The sequence below is a fragment of the Anser cygnoides genome, chromosome 25, assembly GCF_040182565.1.
Source record: "Anser cygnoides isolate HZ-2024a breed goose chromosome 25, Taihu_goose_T2T_genome, whole genome shotgun sequence".
Taxonomy (NCBI): Eukaryota; Metazoa; Chordata; class Aves; order Anseriformes; family Anatidae; genus Anser; species Anser cygnoides.
In genome coordinates, this window is record NC_089897.1 from 367255 (window position 1) to 386928 (window position 19674).

The window sequence follows — 19674 nt, forward strand, 5'->3', positions numbered from 1 at the left end:
GATTAGCATTGTTAATTGCCATAGGAATGATGAGGGAGCAAGGCCGGAAGCCTGTTGCCCTAGCTCCCTCGTCCTGGGTGACGCTCAGCCGTGAACAGCACAGGACTCAAAAAAGGGGCTTAAAGCCGAGGGGGTGGTGACAAGAAACGCGTGTCCAAGGCCAGGGCAGGGTGACACGGCCTGCAGATGAGTGTCCCTGCGTGTGGCTGTCTTACAACGGCCGTGCTGAGCTGCTGCCCCGCTGCTGGTGTGAAAAACGCAGCGCCAGGGCAGTGCTGCTGCTGGTGGTGGGTGGTTGGCCACGCACCACATCCAGGAGCTTCCTCTGGGCCAGACACCTCGCTGGGGCTGACAGTGGGGTACCTCCGTGACATCTTCTGCCTGGGGGCTTGTAACTCCCTCTCAGACCTGTCAGCAGAAAGGGGAAGGCAGGCTGGGCTTGCTCAGATCTGTTTCTATGTCTAGTACAGACTCGGCTCCTACAGCAATATTTATTGCTGTTTCCCCCATGGGTTTGTATATTTTGTACAGCTTGTTTCTAATTTAAAGTATAAATAAGTTTGATCTTTTCATCTGTTTCTCTCCCTACCTTCTGGAGGCTGTGCTTGTTAAAAATAACCACGGCGAGGAGCTGAAGCAGGGCTGCTGGCGGGGTTTTTGCCTCCTCCGTGGCGGGGCTCCTGTGGGAGCGGCAGCGCGGTGGCCCCCCGTGCACAGCCCCGGCCCGCGCAGTCACAGCAATGGCCTGAACTCCTGCAGCCTCACCTGGCACGTGGCTGGGATGCAAGCACTTCTGGGGAGCCATCAAGGGGGCTTGGGAAAATGGGGAACCAGGGTGGAGGAGCAGGGTGCAAGGACTGTGGGGGGGTGTCCCTGCGTGCATGTGTCGTGGGGATGCTGCAGTTGCCAGCACGATGTATCTGCGGAGGGGGCTTTCTCCTCAAAAAAAATCCCGTTTGACCAAAGCTGAACTATTTGCAAAAGAGATCATTTGACGCAAGAAAAAAATTGAAAGCCTTAAGCTCTCTTGCAGGAAAGTCTGAAATGCAGACTGGGGTTCAGAGTGAAACTGCCTTTGTCGAGGTGGCTCAGCTTCACTTTGCCATTGATTTTGTTGTGGGGATGCACATGTACGCATGCAAGTATGTGCATGCACAGAGGCATGCACACACAAGCTCACACGTGTGTGTACACATACTCGTGTGCATACGTGCACACACGCATGTACAAACGTGCGAACATGCACACATGCATGCACGCACGCACGCACCCACACTCACATACATGCACACACCCCAAACGTGCGCACACGTACTTTTGCACCCCCCCCTTGCACACGCACACAAGTCCGCACACGCACTCGCACCCCTCCTCCCCCCCCGCCCTCTGCCCTGCGCGCCCCCGGCCCGCGCCAGCTCCGCGCCCGCCCCCAGCCCCGCGGCGCCCCCCGGCCACGGCGCCGACCCCCTCCGGGCCGTGCCCGAGCCGTGCCCGAGGGGCTCCCCGGGCCGGGGGGGCAGCGCGGCGGGGGGGGTCTGCGGGGCAGGGCCGGGGGTGCTCTGGCGGCTGAGCGAGGCGGTGCCAGGGCTGGGGGCGGATTTTTTGAGAGCAGCCTCGGCTGCTCAGAGCCGCGGCGGCCGCCGGAGGAGCGGGGCGGCTGCTGCTGCCTCTGCCTGGAGGAGGAGGAGGAGGAGGAGGAGGAGGAGGAAGAAGAGGCTCCGACCGCCGCCTCTCCCTCCCGCCCCCCCTTTCCCCTTCCGCCCCATACCTTTATGGACGAGCGCCGGAGCTTGCTGCACTCTCCGGCTGCCTCTTCCGCCGGCCGGCCGCCGAGCAGCAGCCACCACAACCTGGGCTACACCGAGCAGCCGCCGCCCGCCGCCCCCCGGCCCCACGAGGAGGAAGAGGGCGAGGAGGCGGAGGAAGGCAGCATGACCGTGGTGGGGGGGGGCGGCGGCGGAGACCCCCTGCTGGAGGAGCCGCAGCATCCGCACCCTTTGCTGGGGGGGGACCGCTACGACCACCCTCCGCCCCCGGCCGCCGGCCCCACCGGGCACCCCGCGGGCAGCGGGGAGCACGAGTGCTGCGAGCGGGTGGTGATCAACATCTCCGGGCTGCGGTTCGAGACCCAGCTCAAGACGCTGGCGCAGTTCCCTGAGACGCTGCTGGGAGACCCCCGCAAGAGGATGCGCTACTTCGACCCCCTCCGCAACGAGTATTTTTTTGACCGCAACCGGCCCAGCTTCGACGCCATCCTCTATTACTACCAGTCAGGTGGGCGCATCCGGCGGCCCGTCAACGTCCCCATCGATATCTTCTCTGAGGAGATTCGCTTCTACCAGCTGGGGGAGGAGGCCATGGAGAAGTTCCGGGAGGATGAAGGTTTCATTCGGGAGGAGCAGCGGCCGCTCCCAGACAAGGAGTTTCAGCGCCAGGTGTGGCTGCTCTTTGAATATCCCGAGAGCTCTGGGCCAGCCCGAGGCATTGCCATCGTCTCTGTCCTGGTCATCCTTATCTCCATCGTCATCTTCTGTTTGGAGACCCTGCCTGAATTCAGGGATGACCACGACTATGAGGGAACTGGGGGCCCCTTCGGGACAGGCGGTGGCCCTCTCCCACCTGATGTCTTCACCAACTCCTCGTCCTCAGCCACTTCCATGGTGTCATCCTTCACTGACCCTTTCTTCGTGGTGGAGACTTTGTGCATCATCTGGTTCTCCTTTGAGCTGCTGGTCCGCTTCTTTGCCTGCCCCAGCAAGGCCACCTTCTCCAAGAACATCATGAACATCATTGACATTGTGGCCATTATCCCCTACTTCATCACGCTGGGCACTGAGCTGGCAGAGAGGCAAGGCAATGGCCAGCAAGCCATGTCCCTGGCCATCCTCCGAGTCATCCGTCTGGTCAGGGTCTTCCGCATCTTCAAGCTCTCTCGGCACTCCAAGGGGCTGCAGATCCTGGGGCAGACCCTCAAAGCCAGCATGAGGGAGCTGGGCTTGCTCATCTTCTTCCTCTTCATCGGCGTCATCCTCTTCTCCAGTGCTGTCTACTTCGCAGAAGCTGATGACCCCAGTTCAGGTTTCAGTAGCATCCCTGATGCCTTCTGGTGGGCGGTGGTGACCATGACCACAGTGGGCTACGGGGACATGCACCCCATCACCATTGGGGGCAAGATTGTGGGGTCTCTGTGTGCCATCGCGGGGGTGCTAACCATCGCTCTGCCCGTGCCCGTGATAGTCTCCAACTTCAACTATTTCTACCACCGGGAGACGGAAGGCGAGGAGCAAGCCCAGTACATGCATGTCGGGAGCTGCCAGCACCTCTCGTCTACCGAGGAGATGAGGAAGGCGCGCAGCAATTCCACCCTCAGCAAGTCCGAGTACATGGTGATAGAGGAGGGGGGAATCAACCACAGTGCATTCAAACAGGCTGCCTTTAAGACAGGGAACTGCACAACCACAAACAATCCCAACTGTGTGAATATCAAAAAGATCTTTACGGATGTTTAAAAACAAAACAGCAGCAAAACCTGAGGATGTGGTAAAAAATAATAAATGCAAAGTGACTGTGTACTTGGTGTTGTGTGGAACATGCACCATCGTCAGTCTGTGTATGCCCTTGTTTTTATACGTTTATTTTTTTAGATTTTTCCTTTCTAAAGATCTTAAAGGGATTTAAATTGCTCTGAAGAAAAGAGGACAGCTAACAGTTAAAGAGGTGGAAGATGAAGACAAAACACTCTCACCGCTGAAGCAGGTGTTTGTTCTGCAACGTGTTGCAGGGCTGCTTTTGTTTTCTTGCTTTTGGGGACATCTTGCTTTGCTCCTGATTTTTTCCCCCCTTCCCTACAGGCAGCGTGGAGCCGATTTCCCTTCCATCACATAAGCTCACTTGTTGGATTAGCAGCCCTGGATTGGGTGGGGAGACGAGGAAAACATGTTGCAGAGCACACTGTAAGGGGGCTGGGAGGAAACAACCATTTAATTTTGCAGAGTCTCTGTTACCACATTGTTAAATGGTGCTTAATATTGAAACATGTGGTGTGCCATTACGGGCACATCACAGATTCCCTTTTCTCCCCCACTAGATCATTTATGAAATTCTAATCTGGTCAGAGACCAAGTGCAATCAGTTCTGACTTAAATACAAAAAAACAAAACAAAACAAAACAAAAAAAAATAATTTTCTATTCTTAATTCCCTTCCCCTGCAGCACAATGGCATTATTCCATCCAGCATAAAATTTGTGGCCGTGCAGTGGGTCTGTGTGCTCTGGGGGGAGGCAAAAGGCAAAATTGAATGGTTATGGTGTGCGGGGAGCGATGCCGGCGAGGACCGGGAGATGCCAGCTCTGTGATGGGCTCCTTGCTGTGGCCGTGCAGCCTCAGACCCACCAAGCTGGACAAAAAGGGATATTTCCACCTTTTTGCAATGCATTTGGGAGAGATACAGCTGCTTATCACAAGAAGATTAGAGTGGCGAACACGCCTTCCAACGGAAGTCACTAATTTGGACTGGAGTGATGCAGTTGCCATGGCGACCCTAGTTTCCTGGGAAACCCCAAAAGGTTGTCATGGCATCCTTTCTCCCATCCCCCTTGGTCGTCGTCGTTCCTGCAAAAACCCTTCCAGATGGTTCCAGCCCTGCCATCCCGCAGGACACTGTCTCTGCACCTCGCAGGGCACCCGTCCCTGCATCCCCATCCGGTTGCTGCACCCCCTTCTGCACCGTGTTCCCATGAACCAAACACCCACCTGTAGGCAATAAGCACACCCCAAAACTCCCCTCTTCCTCCCAGAGGAGTTCACACCTTGGCGGTGAAATCTGGGAGCCGAGCCTCGTCCTGCAGACACTAGCAGCCGCTTGGACATAGCAGCAGCGGCGCTGCACCACCAAGAAAGAACCGCGCTTGCCCCACGCCACATGAAACCCCGAGGCTCCCCCAGAGCATCCTCCAAGGGCAAGAATGGCCCCGAGCAGCCAGCAGGAAAGCTCAGCTGGGAAAGCGTGGCAGCCTTTGGAAACAAGGGGGACACATGCAGATCTATTAAGAGCAGGATTGAAAAGTAACCCAAACTCCACCAGGGAAAGCGTGCCTCCTTCTTCATTCCGTGCACACCAGGGGCCACAGGACATCTGATGGGATCAGGTGAGCTTTGAACGGGGTAGAGGTTTTTTGCATTGTAAGGTAACATTGCTTTTGGGAACAAACCTCATGTTTTCCACTGCTTGGTTTTGTTTTCCAGCTCCCCCTGTTGCCTTCATGCATTTTTGTGCATGTCAGGTAAATGGAATACCATCCTATGGCTCCTCTGATTATATTTGCTTTCCACTTTGCTTTTTAGTGCTGCACAGTGAGTTCTAGGCAGGCAGGCGCTGAAGGAAAGCTGTGCTGCTTTTGTGAAGTGGCGTTTCTTCAATTCTGCACAAACAGGAGTTATTTGCAGAATTTTGGTGTTTCAGGCTGGTCCCTGTGGTGGAAGCAAGCTTATGGGGCTGGCAGGGCACAGGGCCAGCAGTGGCTTTGAGCACCTGGTCCCCAGCTGTGCTCTATTCCACTGGCTTTGGGGCTGAGAGCAAAGAGACTCCTTGCAGGCGGTGAAGTGCACAGGAATGCCAGCAAATTCCTCCTCCAATAAAGAACAATTTGACCCTAGCCTGTGCAAGTCATGCATTTTCCTAAGGTACGGAAAGGGGGATTTGTTCTGAGAGAGACTGGCCACATCGATATTGGAGTTTAGCTGGGACTTTAAAAACCCAGACGTTAAAAGGGTCAGGACAGTTTGTAACATATAACACTCTTCCTTAGCCCCAGTGTCCTCACCAGTTAATAAAACGTTAATAACCAAGGAAAACATCAAAGCAGCTTCTTAGCTAATGGTACGTGACAGCTTTATTGGAACTGTGGTAGTTTTCCCCAGCTGAGGATCTGCTCAAACCATCTTTATGAGGGGGATGCTCCACAGCATTGCGGGAGGTGACAGTCCTGGCATCCTTCATCCCGACAGCTTCCTAGGGAGCACTGATGAACACGAGGCTTTCTGGAATACCCCCAAGCACCTTTTCCCCAGGCTGCTGGCAGGCTGAGATGTCGTTTCTTGCTATAAGCTCTCACTTTTAGTGTTATTAAAGCCTTTCCACATGCCTGTTCCTAAAAGGAGGATTTGAATTTAAAAGCAGTGGAAGCACTCCCCCTTGGGAGAGCTCACCGAGGAGTTTTGCTTCTGCATTTTCGCTGTGGCAGCTGCACAGAAACCACATGTTTGCCTGGAACTGGCAACGTACAATTTTCAGTTTCAATGCCATCTAAAATAAGCAGAAACTTTGCTGGTTGTTCGTTTGCTTTCCTGTCTAATCCCCGCCTTATTTTGTGGGGGCAGAATAGCTTAAAACAGATTTTACTGTCAGTTAGAGATGCTATATCAGGGAGATGGTAAGGAAGCCACTTCATCCGCTGTAGTTGTTAAAGCACGGAATGGCATTGCTGAAAAACATCAAAGCACTGCTGCTCCATCTTTAAGATATGCACAGAAATTGGAGATGTAGTAGCAAGCAGAAAAACAGGGATATCCCTGCTATACTCTGCCCCATTTCTGTCTGCTCCTTCCCTCTGTGCTGTCAGTGTCTCGCTGGGTACCGTACGGTGAGAGAAACACTTCGTGCTGTTGCATGGTCTGACGCTCCTCTGAAAGCGGCTGCTGAGCGTGTCCTGGCAGGAATTGGAAGGAGTGCTGTGAGACTGCTCCCTTCACAGCCAGCTGGTTATTGGGCTTCCTGTGCTGTCTTGCCATGTGCCTCCTCTTCAGTTTTAGGACTGTTTTAACCACGACCTGGGAGCCAACAGTGAGCCCCAGTCTTCGCAGGCTGTGAAGGAACTAATTTGTCTGGACACCGAGCATGCCCAAGGCAAGACACAGGGCTTGGATGGCACAGCTCGCTGCCTTGAGTGGAGAAAAGTCATTGCCCAGGGCTCCTGGCTGACATTTAGGGTCCCTGCCTCCCCAGATGCTTTTTGGTCCTGAATGCCACCCTGGAACAGGGTCAGCATTGCCTTTGGTGCAGGGGGACACGAGGGACATGCAGCAACCCCTTGCCTGGCCCCTCTGCTTGGTACTTTGAAGTTCTCACTTTTTTCTCCTGCTTATTTACCCTTTTTTGGTGTGTTTTCAGGCCTGCATTCTTCTAAAAAGGTTCTGTTGCTCTCCAGCCCAATAGATGCTCTCCAGGTACTAGTGGAGAGAGGACAGGATCTGTCCCGCCCAGGTGTGGACACATAGGAGGTCCGGGGGATATCTCTTTGCTCCAGGAGGGCCCCGTTTCTTTCCAGACGATGGTTGCTGCTCCATTACTTGACAAAAGGGACAAAAGAAACTGTTTTTTTCTTTGTAATCACCAGTTTATGGGCTGTTCAGTGGAGATGAAGGGCAGACCAGCAGCTTCCCCAGCAGAAGGAAAGGAGCCATCAGGAGCTCGTCCGCTGCCAAGGGATCTCTCCTGGCAGAGCAGGGCAAGGTCTCTTGTGGCAGTTTGTGCTTGTGGATAGCATTCTGCATGAAATCTGTTTAATTGTGTAGTTTGGAGCCCTCTTTCTGCCAAGCTTTTAAAATATGCATATCTGTGTAAGAGCACATGGAGGCTCCCATCCCAGCCTGATGCAAGGCACTGCCTTCTTCCCTATTTCAGTGCTTTAACAAGCGATCTCTGGGCAGGCTGCAAACCTGAAAATGAAAACAGACATATAGGATTTAACCACGAAGCATTCTACCCTTCAATCTCGTGCACTGCGTGTACTGGGAAGGAATGTTCAGTCTGTGGTACGCACCTGCGTCCTTGTGCCAAGGCAGTCAGGTGGGCGCAGGCAAATAGGGTTTTCCTGGGCACGGATGTTCCCTGGTGCAGGGAACTGCTCCTTCATCGGGGGTGGGGGGTGGGAGGGGAGTGTTAGAATATTTTGTAGGAGTGGTGATTTAGGGCTTTCTTAGGGCACAAATAGGACTGGTGTGGAGCTCTGATGAACAGCAGAGCCGTTGCATGGTGTGGGGCACATTTGCTCCTGGGAGAGCACTGCAGAGCAGCACCAGCAATGGCCCCACTGCGGCCAGCTCCTACGCTGTACACTCCTGATTCTGCTGTGACCAAGCCCTGGACACAATCGAGACCTTTTACTTCTGCATTTGGCTTCCTGAGCAGGAAAATGAGTAATGGCACCTCCGTCAATGCGATATTCATCCCGCCTAACAGGACGCGTGTTTGCTGCTCTGTGCTTGGAAGGCGTCAGGGCTGCTGTGCTCCTGCTGTTTGTCACTGGGAGAAAGCAAATCATATTTTTTGCTCATGAGAACCATCCGCCATATGGAAAAAGGGTGGGTGCGGGGTCCCATGCTGCTCTTTCAGATGGAGCCATGTTATCCCTGCTGCTGGCAAAACTCATCCAAAAATGCTCTGAGAAAATCCCTTGTGAACCCCTGCTTACTTTTCCCTCCACAAACAAGGCACTGCTTTTTGCACCTCACAAGTTTCAGGAATCCATCCGTGTCTCGTTACTCACAGAGCCTGACTATTCAGTGCTGAGGATGCTCTGCGGCAGGACAGGGAAACCTTCATGCATGAATGTCCCTGCAGGGCACCATCAGTTTTCCCCTTCTTATGAAGCAGGACATGATCCAGTAAATTAAAACCTGTCTCCTATCTCGTTCAGCTTGTCACTGTGGTTGGGAGCTGCTAAAATACTTCCTGATAGCTGCTCTTCACCTGCTCATAACAGGAATAATCTTTGCCCAGACAAGCTGGCAAATGCAAAGACCCCTGGATAAGCGATGCGAACGGCAGCATGTGCTGCTGGGTTTGTTCGGTAATGATTCATTTCCTTGCGACTTGTAATTCAGATGCTTTTCTGAGTACAGCTATGCTTTGTCATGTCTGTTGCATTTGTTGCGCTTCATTTTTAGCATCTTTACACATACTGTGTGGGAAGACTTGATTCGGATGTGCGGCTCACACAACTACATCAGCCACTGGCTATCTCTGCTCTGGCTGTCAAGGAAGCAGAGTGCGTTTGGCTTTATTTTGATGCTGACCAGCACCAGCTGTTCTGCTTGCTTCTTCCATAGCGGATAGATATGGAAAATCCTTTTGCGTTGTGTCATGGTTTGATCAGCTGCGGCAGCACTGAGGGCTCAGCTCCAAGGGGGAGAGCAGGGCTCCTGTAGCAGCACCTTTGTTCAGGATTTTGCTCTCATGAGCACCCAAAGGCTGTAATGGAGCACAGAAAGGATGAACGTGCACTTTGCAAAGCATTTTTGCATTTCTAAAGAGGTGTATTTGCTGTTTGGCTAGGCGGTAGAAAAAAATGAGCTTAGTACACTGCAGTGTGGCTGTTGATGCTGTGCTGTTTTGCAGCTGGTCCATGAAAAAAGGCTTCACTGTGGTGCAGACCTGGAGTATGAGCGAGGCCTGGGCTGTGTTTGCTCCTGGCCTGCTGGGTGTTTTTTTTGGGCAGGTCAAGTCCTCTGGCTTCAGTTTCCCTTACCTGTAAAATGACACTGAGTGACTTTGCTTAATGTTTGGAAATGCAGCAGTGAAATGTGACGTGGAAGGAAAAGGCAGTTTTAGAGCAAGAAGTAAGAAATCACCCAAAGACTTCATGGTTTTCAGCTTACTTGAAGGTTACAGGCTATGCAGACCCCCCAAAACTCATAAACTGAGGTGATTTCCCCCATCTGGAGCAAAGCCCAGTTTTTCACCGTGCTTCCCAGGGACACCAGCTCTGCACTATTGCTCCCCTTCCCATTTCCTTTGGTTTCTTCACTCCACATCTTTGCACTTGCATTTCCATCCTTATGCTCCATTTCTCCCAAAATCTCTGTGCATTTGTAGTCAAAATTCTCTTCTCCCTCCTTGCTGGTCTCTGCATCCGTTTCACAACTCAGTAATGATTTGGACCTTGGGCTGTCACAGCAGGACAAAAATGCGTAACCCAGGACTTTGGGTTAAACATGAACCTGTGTGCTGTAAATTCAGACTTGGTTGTTCATCGCCTGGGACTGTCTCAACGTGACCAAACCTTTCAGCAATGTCTCTCTCATTCTGGCTAAAAAATGTGCTGATCTGGGAAAGCAAAGCATACACAAGGAGAAGCGAAAAGTTATTGCAGCTTGGGTTCAGCTGCTTTGTGAAGTGTCCTGCAAATTGGCTTTATTGCTCCATTTTCTTAACCAAGATGTCATGCAGCTCCCTTACAGGAAAATATTATGATAGCACTTACCTTTATCAGCCATTCTTGGAGCTCAGTAAGAAGAGCTATCAAGTTAATGTGATTAGATCTGTTTTCCCCAAACCTGCATTAATTGTTATCAATTACATCCTGCATTTTAATTCTGTATTCAAAGCCTCAGCCATTCCAGTGTGTTATTTGGGATCAGAGAAAGACAGAAAAATCCATCCTTTTGCAGGTCACTTTGTTTATCCCTTAAAAAGTTGGCCCAACAGGAGCTATTTTCCAGTCCTGGACTTCCCCCAGGTCCAGGACTCAAGAAATACTCAATGCACGCAATCTTGCGAGCTGCTTCACCAGCTCCAACCTCTTGGAAACAAGTTATTTGGCTTCACCTTTTGAAAAACAGCTAGTTTCCGTGGCTGCTGTTTAATATCCTCTGTTTCTGTTGGAGTGGGGAGGATTTCATCACCCCTGTATGCTGGGAATACATCTGCACCCCTTCAGGAATCAGAGCACCACCATCTATTGAATGCTCCTGACTTCTCACTCCCACTACTCTTCTAGCTGAATTTGGTGAAATAACATTATTCTTAGGCTGAGGATTTGGGGTTTCTGTCTACAAGGGCAGGGATACATCCTGGAAAGACGGCGGGGTACCCAAAAGTGTTGGATTGGGCTGGGTCAAGAAAGCCGGGCTCTGCTTGCATTTGTGTCCCTTGCTCTCTGTCCCGGTTCAGCTCACTACGTGCCGAGGTGTCTGTCTCAGCACTCGGGAAGTGCCTGGTGAGACGGCTCCTGCCTCAGCAAGCTTTGCTGTGCTGTAGCCCCTGGGGCTGAGCACGTGCCTGGAGTGTGCCCTCGTGCACCTAGTACTGGGTGTGCAGAGCTCACGCTCTGCCATCCCTCTTCAGTCAGATGAAGGACGTCTCCCAGGCTGCGGCCATTCTGGCTGAGCACTCAGAGTAAGGCTTCGTTCGGGTTGTATTTGTGTAACCCTCCAGCCATGCTGGGGGATCCCAGCGGTGTTACCACAGATCCTCAGGAAAGCAGGAGTGCCTCCCTGCTGGCAGGTGGGGGTGGGCTGTAACCCCCCCCGTTAAAGCCCAAACCCCAGTTCATGTTCACCACATGACTTGCCTTTCTGGCCCAGCAGGATAAGTGGGTGCTTGGGCAGCTGCCTGCCCTGAGACCCTTACAAGGAGCTCTAAGCCCTGCTGCGAGCATATTTCCCCAAATACCGTGCTGCTTTGCAAGGCATATTTGCTTCCTGTGGGAAATCCCACCTCCCTCTTTCCTCTCCCTGCTCTCATCGCCCACAGCATCCACCGAGCACGTCTGGCATGGATCCTGTCCTGCCTTGCCTATCTCCAGCCTGCCTCTCCCCTGGGGGAAAGCAGGCTCCTTTTGGGGAAGGGCTTGGTGGCTGAGCTGGGACCACTGGGTCTGCGTTTGTTAGCACTCGGCTCTGACCCGTTAACGCAGAGCCTTCCCATGGCTGTCTCATCACCAGCTGCTAACGAAGCACCCGGCTCATGTAATCTGATTTGGTGGTAGTGCTCATCTTATTAGTGCACACCACACGCTGGTTTTAATATAGTTAATGAACCTCTCTATAGGAAACTTTACTAATTCCCACTTGAAAAATCACCATGGAGGAGGTAGAATTCAGGACCCATTCGGTGTGTAATGCCTGTGAACCTGCAACACCCTCTAAAGATGGGGCTGTGTCCCATCCATGGGCGGGCAGAGCGATGCTCCCATTGCTGGGCTATGGACTGAAAGCAGAGGACAAATTTTCGGAAGATGAGAGTAATGCAAGCAGTGGAATAAAGTTTTTATGTCAGGTTGGATCTCGGAGGGCTCAGCCTGTAGTTTGGGAGCGAGACCAGCCCCTGCTCTTGCATCCCCTTTGCTGATCTCAGCAAATCTGCACCAGATTTATGAGCTCAACCAGTTGCTTAATACCATGTAAATCATATCAAGTCTTTACAACCCCAGCTTGATTAAGATAAAAAAGTGATAAGGAAAACCCACTTCAATGCTAATTATTCTGGATTGGATTTGGAACTTGTCATTAATGTGAGATAAGAGTTAATAATTGAAATATGTTTAATGAATCTTTTTCTAGCTTTAGCTCTCTTTAGACTGTGTTGCATTTAGTCCGTTAAGCAATTTTAATTAGCAAATTTTCACTTTTCATTTGTGAGGAATGAGGATATGAAGTTGTCCGAGGGGACCAATGTGCAAGATCTATTCCACTTTGCCTTGAAAAAATAACAATGTGTTGCTTGTTTTCAAAGCCAGGCTGTGCATAAAAACTGTTGTTTGATCTGCCCAACAGATAACAGAAGCTTCGAATTTAAGAGCTTCAGGACTGTGTTGAAGAACAGAACACCTCAAAGGAAATCACACACATCCCAGCCTCGATTGATGGAAGGTCCGTCCTCCTGCACCCCAACACGTTAAACATTTGCTATGTTATCTGTGTCTTCTAACCCAAGTGCATTATGTACCAGGGATCATCTTTTCAGCTGGAAGATTATTTTCAGATCATGTGCAATATGACAAAACTGAACAAAGCCAGAAAAAAGGCAGAGGGGAGGTGGAAATCATTTGGACGTTATTTCATTAAAAAAAAAATAAAAAAAAAATGAAAGATTAAGTAACCAGAAAGGAAATGTTAAGCAGAGCTGCTAATAAGCAGTCCAAATATTTTGCTTGGGGTGGGAGGGAAATGGGGAAAACTCAGTTGCTCACAGTGTTCCCTTTCCAATGACACAGGCTTTTTTCAGCAGTGGGAAGTGAATAAGTTCAGTACTATTTTTCTGACTTGCCTGTATACACTCTTTATAAGTACGAATGTGCCACACCAAAGCTGTGATTTACTTTAAGTCCTCATAATGCACCAGGAAAGTCCCATTTCTACCGACATTGAGGAAAATCATGTCAGACAGTCCACGAGTTGTGCCTTGCTTTCAGAAACTCTGTGAAAAAAAGAAGGAAAGACAGTTTTCCAAGGCTGGAATAGCTGAAAAACCCAATCCTGAGTTGTCATGCCCTACTTCATTTCATGAGAGCTTGTGTACCTGTCTCTGCCCCTACACAGTACTTTGGTCCCAAGTGAATATTATAGTATTTTATTCCTAATACTATAATAAAAGGGAAATGCATCACTGCTCTGCCCACCACTGGTTTATTTTGCACACTGGTGTTTTTTCGCTCTGCTGGCTTCCCCTGTGGCTGTCCACTGTGAAGCTGTCAAAACTGGACGGTTCATAACCTCAATGCATTTCCTAGGACAGTATGGGTAAGCATCAGCCTGGTTCAAAAGGATAAATGGTCTGCAGAGACACAATGCAAGCAGCAAAGGGGTAGATGCTCTCTCTCTCGCTTCTGGCTCTCGCTTCATCCACCTCCCCAGCTCCATCCGCACGCTGCTGCCACCCCACCTTTGAGGCTAAAACATGCCCAGTGCATGCTCCGTTGCAGAAGCAAGGCAATACTTGCAGAATGTTGGATTTCTGTGTGAAACTAATGGTGGTGGGATTGAGCTGGGCACAAGAACCTCTGCACCTGCACTACAATACCTCTCCAGGGATGATAAAGAGATTCTTGTAGCTGCTGCAAAAGCAAGTCACTCATCAGGGCTGGCCCAGGTGAAAAGAACTGGCTCATTCTGAAGCAGAAGATACACAAGGGGAGGCAATGGGAGCCCAAACGGGAGCATGTGTGAAGTAGACTCTTGAGTCCATGCTTGCTTCGTGTTCATGCCCAGAGGCAGCTTCAAGGTTCCTGCTCCGTCATGGAGGGTGACAGCAAAACCTGGCTTTCCTGGGCTGCATCCGCCAACGTGCTGGGAGCTGAGCTGTTCACCCACATTTCAAACAAGACCCTGGGCATGGACGGGAAATATCCACGGGAGATGTGTGGGATGCTCTGAGTCACAGCCCAAGTGAGGATGCTTTTAAAAATAAACATCTACCTGGAAGAAAGGCTCTGAAGGGGGAAAGCTCAGGGGAACACCCATGGCAAAGCAACCGTCTGTCTGCACCACGTCTTCTTGCAGCAGAGCTTTGAAGACAAACGAAGCCCAAGTGGGCTTCTGAGCTGTCCTCTGGGACTGGGAAGGCTCTGGACTTGTCTGTCCTTCAGCAGCAGACGTCGTCCTCATTTCTGGCTAAGCCCTGCATGCAAACTTCAACCAAAATTAGAATTGAGAAATTCCCTCCACTGCGGGGAGTTGATGTGGTTCTCAAAGGGACGTGTTGACTTTGGTGAGGTCATGTTTATTCATTAATTTAAAAACAAAACAAAACAATAGCAACAACAAACCACAGCTCATTTTTGGGCTTTAATTCCTCCTCCTGTCATGGCCCCTGCGCCCATGGTGGTGGTGGAGCCACAGAAGCAATGCTCTGGGTTCCCAAAACAAAAGTCACTGAAGCTCTGCACAGGTGCAGGACAGGGAAAATGGGCTGGGATGGTGAGCAAAGAAAAAAAGTGAAAAAACAGCAGTGTTAGTCAAAGCTACATCGGTCACCTTCCGGAACTAAGAGCCAGAGTTCATCTGGCCCTTAGTGGGACAGGGTTTCTTGGGTTTGTTTGCATTTATTTCCAGCGTGGTAGGAACCCTGTAGCTGTGGATGCATTGGGAAGCACTGGTGTGGGTGCGGTGCTGCTGGTACCAGGCTCCACGGTGGCTTCAGCAGCAATGGGGGCAGAGGGAGGTGGGCCGAGGGCCGAGGTTGCTGCCAGAAGCCCGGGAGCAGGTCCCTGAGCCCACGAGATGAGCTGGGGGTGCCAGGGAACTGTGGCAGCGTAGCTCTCTGAGGTGCGAAATCCATCTGGCAGAAAAGCTCAAATTAAAGCTAATTGGAGCAGTGGCTCTCATTAGCCTCACCGTTGGCCATGTCCTGCCTGAAGGCCAGCCCAAGGGGGCTGGGAGAGGCAGCCCCTCCGCCCCATACATTGCTCTGCCAGCAAATCCCTGAGGATCTGGTGATAACCACAGCATGGCTGCTCTGAGGATGGGCTCGCAGGGATTGTCACCTCATGGCTAACTGTAATTTAACTTGGCACAGATAAAAACCCAATTTCCCAGGTATCCCGGGCATCCATCCTCGTGCCCTGTAAAGGGGAACTGTGTCCTCTCCCCAGGCTGGTCTGTGCTGCAGTTCCCCTGTACCAAAATTAATGCTTGGACCACAAACATGTGTCCAGTGTCTGGGGGATGAGCCCGCTTCCTTCACTGTGAGCCCCAAACAACCTAGCAGTGCTCTCTTCCCCACTGCAGAGGACGGAGCTGCCAGCAGGCTCAGGGGAGATGGGCCTGGACTCTATGGGATGATGTCACATCCCAAACTGCTAAATAGCTGCAAAAAAAAATTGTTTGTGGTTTCCTCTGCAGCAGAAGGCTTTTGCAGCCTGCTCCTGAGGCTGCAAACGAGATTGAACAAAAACTTTGGCAAATCTGAAAATATCTTGAGGTGCAAGCACCTTTCTGCCATGCTGGTGGGTTTGGGCTGCAAATAGCCCCAAGTGCTCATGGCAGGTTAGATCCAGCATCCCTCAGCAGGTTGTCTGTGTCACCTGCGGGGCACCAGCACCAGGCGAGGTCAAACATTGGCAGGAGGAAAGCTGATTTTCTGGACTGCATCACAGCCCCGGCTCTTGGGAAGTCCTTGTCCCAAAGGTGTTAAATTTAGTTTCTTTTGGAACATGAAATAGTAGCCCTTAAAAGGGGGGATAGAATGTATCAGTACAAAAGTTATTTTTATTTTTCACTGGTGTTACAGAGAGTTTTTTTACGGCATATGTGTGTGTGTGTAATACCTTGTCCAGTTTCAATAGCCACTGTGTTAAGGCGTCTCCCTGTTACGGTTTGAAATGTGTGCTTTGAAGAACAAAGCGACGGAAGAGCAGAGCCCCTTGACGGGTCAGGTTTGAGCCAGAGCTCCTAAAGCAGAGATGCCCCACGGGTTCTGGCCACTCTGCTTCTTCCATGCAGCCCCAACCCTGCCCAACGGACATCTCAAAGTGATGGAAATTTGCCAAATTTCAGCCTGTTCTTGATATTGTACATAGTGGCTCTGGCAACGAAACCACCGTTTGGTAAACGTGTGCTCCATGCTGTTGGATTTCTTTTGCTTGGTTGCTGAACCAGCTAATTGTTAATGTGCTTTATCAAAATAACTGGGAGTTTTATAGTCTTCAGCTGTTGGTCCAGTATATTATCTGTGTTGCCACGACTCTGAATATAGTCTTGTGTGTTTTAAAGATAACCATCATGTCAGGAGAGCCATGTTGAAATGCCATTTGGGGGGAGGGGGGGCGGGAGAGAGAGGTCTGACTTTGGCAAGGGAAGACAAAAAATATATATATATCCAGTCAATTAAAAAAATATATAAAAAAGAGTGATTTAATGATGGCTGACAGCAAGAAAAAATCCAAAAAAATAGCGTGTATTTATTCCCATAATCATCCTACTGCAGGCTGCTCATCTTTATTCATAGCCCTTCAAAGCTATGTTCAGATGATGAGAACTCATGCATTGTATGTGCTCTTGAGACACTGAACACCTATACATTCCTCCTGCTGTCTGCAGCAAATGCTGCCCACCATCCCTTCTCCCTTTTGATTTTAGGCTGTTATTAAAGTGAACAAGAGCTTTGCTGTGGGGCCCAACCTGGAAGATTTGCAAGGAAGGCCACTAGGATGCTCTAAGCAGCACTGGGAGGGCACTGGAGGGCTCTACCAAACTCCCAAGGGGACAGGGTGGTACTCAAGGCTGTAGGGTTGCATAAAGCCACTAGGATGATGTTCATGCACACCAGCCAAGGGATGTTGTAAGAAACAGGCAAAATTAGAAAGCAAAAGATTTCACAAGGTGTCTCAACTGCTACAAGGGTGCTCATGAACGCTCAGGGACACAGTGGATAGAATGGGGCTCAGCAGCAAGGCTGGAGAGGGCTTTCAGAAATGATGCACACAGTGCTGTCAGGTTGCTCTGCTTGCTCCCCAAGATTTGGGGAAAAAGTCAGGATTCCTGCAGTACTTGCCTGGCCTCCAGCCTCTCTCCACAGGTGCTGGTGAGAACCCCCAAAAATCAAGCCTTTGTGTGCAGATGGCTGTAATTACACACATGGATGTTCTCTGAAACAGATGTTCAAGTGCTGCTACCACTACTGAAATCTTTTAAAATTAAGGAATTCATGGGATGGTTTTTCCCTCCCCAAAAGCTCTGGGAGACAGTGTGCTCCCCACTCTATTGCTTTTCTTTCTGTTACACAGACTCCTCTAGAAGGTTATCCCTTGAGCTGAGATTAAAGCCACATAGTGGCCCCTTTAAATTGCAAAGCTCTGTAATCCTGATGTTTTTGTCTGCCAGCCTCTGATACAGGTAAATTGCCTTTCTTTTTCACACTTTTCTGCCCTCTCCAAGATGACATCATCAGTGCATCTTCAAAAGAAACGGCCTGAGATGCTGCAGTCCCCATCAGTTGTTTTCCATACCCCTTTTCTCTGACAACTCTGAAGCCAGGCCACTGACACTGTTTCAGATGGATCCTGCAATTTCTGAGGGCGATTTTGGAGAAGAACACCATACCCAGCATCAGGAAAGTCATTGAAATATCTGGACGTGCATATTGAATTATATTAAGAGAAGTAGCAGTGCCAGGAAATTGCAGACCAGTGCTCGAAATGGGGTGGTTTTAGAGCAAAATGTTGTTTGCTGCCATGCCCCTCTTGCTGCCATTAGTGTATGGGGAGGGGGACTTGGCCATTCAAGTTATTCAGGACTTGCAGTGCCAGTAAAGCAGTGCCTAAAAACTTAATCTGTGTGCACCTAAGATGACGTGTTAGGAAGAAAGTTGCCTTTATTGTTGAGGGTGGAGTATTCCCATGGCTGAATTTAGCACCTTTCAAGGAGGTCCCAAAAACATTGCAGGAGAGGGCTGCTGCAGCCTGACTCCAACACAGGAGGAGGTCCTCATTTATTAATTTCCCATCATTTACTATTCCATTTATTTTCATGGTTTCTTCCTGGGACTGAGATGGCTGGATATAATTTTGACTTTGCTTTCCCTTGTCTGTGCACGTCACTGGGCTGTGCGTGATTTGGGTGGTACTGAAAGGTCTCCGTGACTGTTTCAGCAGGAACACATGTGGATATATTTGAACAGTGAAATATTGCCTTGTGAAATTCAGTGCATCAGACTGAAAAACCAAGCAGCCTTCTCTGCAAGGAGGCTAAATCCTGAGTAATCAGGTGCCACAGAAACAATGCAATTTTTGACTGGAGACGTAAAGTGCAGTCTTGTTGCTCTGATTTCTTTTTTATTTTGGTTTGGCCAGTGAGCTGTGTTTCACTTGTTTCAACTTGTTCTGTTGACACTGGTCTGATGCTAAAACAAGCCAATGCATCCCATTGTCCTGGTGACCTCCACTGCGCCATGGGTCTTGTGTTCAGTTACCAGTAAACACGAGTGATTTTTTTTGGTTGCGTGATTTTTTTACCTGATGTTGAATTTATTTTTTTAATGTTTTTCATTAGAACTTAAAACTGTTATTTCATACACAAAGTTCAATAAAATAGCTAAAACATACCTTGGAGCATGGGGTCGGTGTTCTGCATGTGTAACAAGGGGGTTTGAAAATTAGATGGAGCAGAGGGGAGACATTCAGGTTACAAAGAGTGGGGCAAAGATGAGGTTTGAGATACGTTCCCTGGACGAACTCACGACTCATTTTTCATGATGAAATAATCTGAAATTTACTGTGGTTCTCAGGAACAAAATTCACTGTGCTGGAGAAACAAAATCTTGGAGTAAAATCTGAATATTTCCAGCATCCTCACTAGCCTTCTGAAGAGTGGTGGTCTCTTTTTAGAATGAAGTCACTCCAGGCAAAGACTTGAAATTTTGATTTTAAATGTCACACAAAGAGATGTCACTGGGGATGTTTTGGCAAAGCCAATGCAAGTGGAGGCACTGAACCACTCATCCTAATCGCAGACAGGGATCTCAACAAATGAGGCTTGAAGCTCATATGAAAACATTGACCTTGGCTTTCTACCACATCTTTGGGCTGCACCCAAAAGCAAGTTTGGCCACGCAATGTAAGAGCTTTTTTAGGTTACCAGTTGTCTTAAAAATATCGAAGAGTGAGAGGGGAATGGAAAAATAAATTATGATTTTACAAGCTGCATTTAATCTGCAGCAGCTGGAAGCAGTCTCACTTCCACACTTGGGCAATCTGCAAGCAATTAGAGACTGGTGGGAAGCGGGCTTCCTGGAACAGTGAAGACCTGGAGACTTTTCGGGTTCCTTTTGCTTTTAAATCACCTGCCTCTGGCATTCACAGATTCAATTTAAAAAACAAGAGGGCACTTTCCTGCTTTGGGGTAAACAGCTGGATGCCATAAAGCAAGTAGAGCCATGGCACAGCTGAAACCCTGGC

General features: G+C 49.9%; 1 protein-coding gene across 1 annotated transcript; it reads left to right on the top strand.

Moving 5' to 3' along the window:
• Window positions 1-1642: 1642 nt before the first annotated feature.
• LOC106048455 (potassium voltage-gated channel subfamily A member 3) lies at window positions 1643-16530 on the top strand. The gene is made up of 2 exons (XM_013200372.3): window positions 1643-5148; window positions 12557-16530. Exon 1 carries the CDS (start codon window positions 1773-1775, stop codon window positions 3507-3509), a length of 1737 nt encoding a protein of 578 aa, XP_013055826.3. The 5' UTR covers window positions 1643-1772; the 3' UTR covers window positions 3510-5148; window positions 12557-16530.
• Window positions 16531-19674: the final 3144 nt, after the last annotated feature.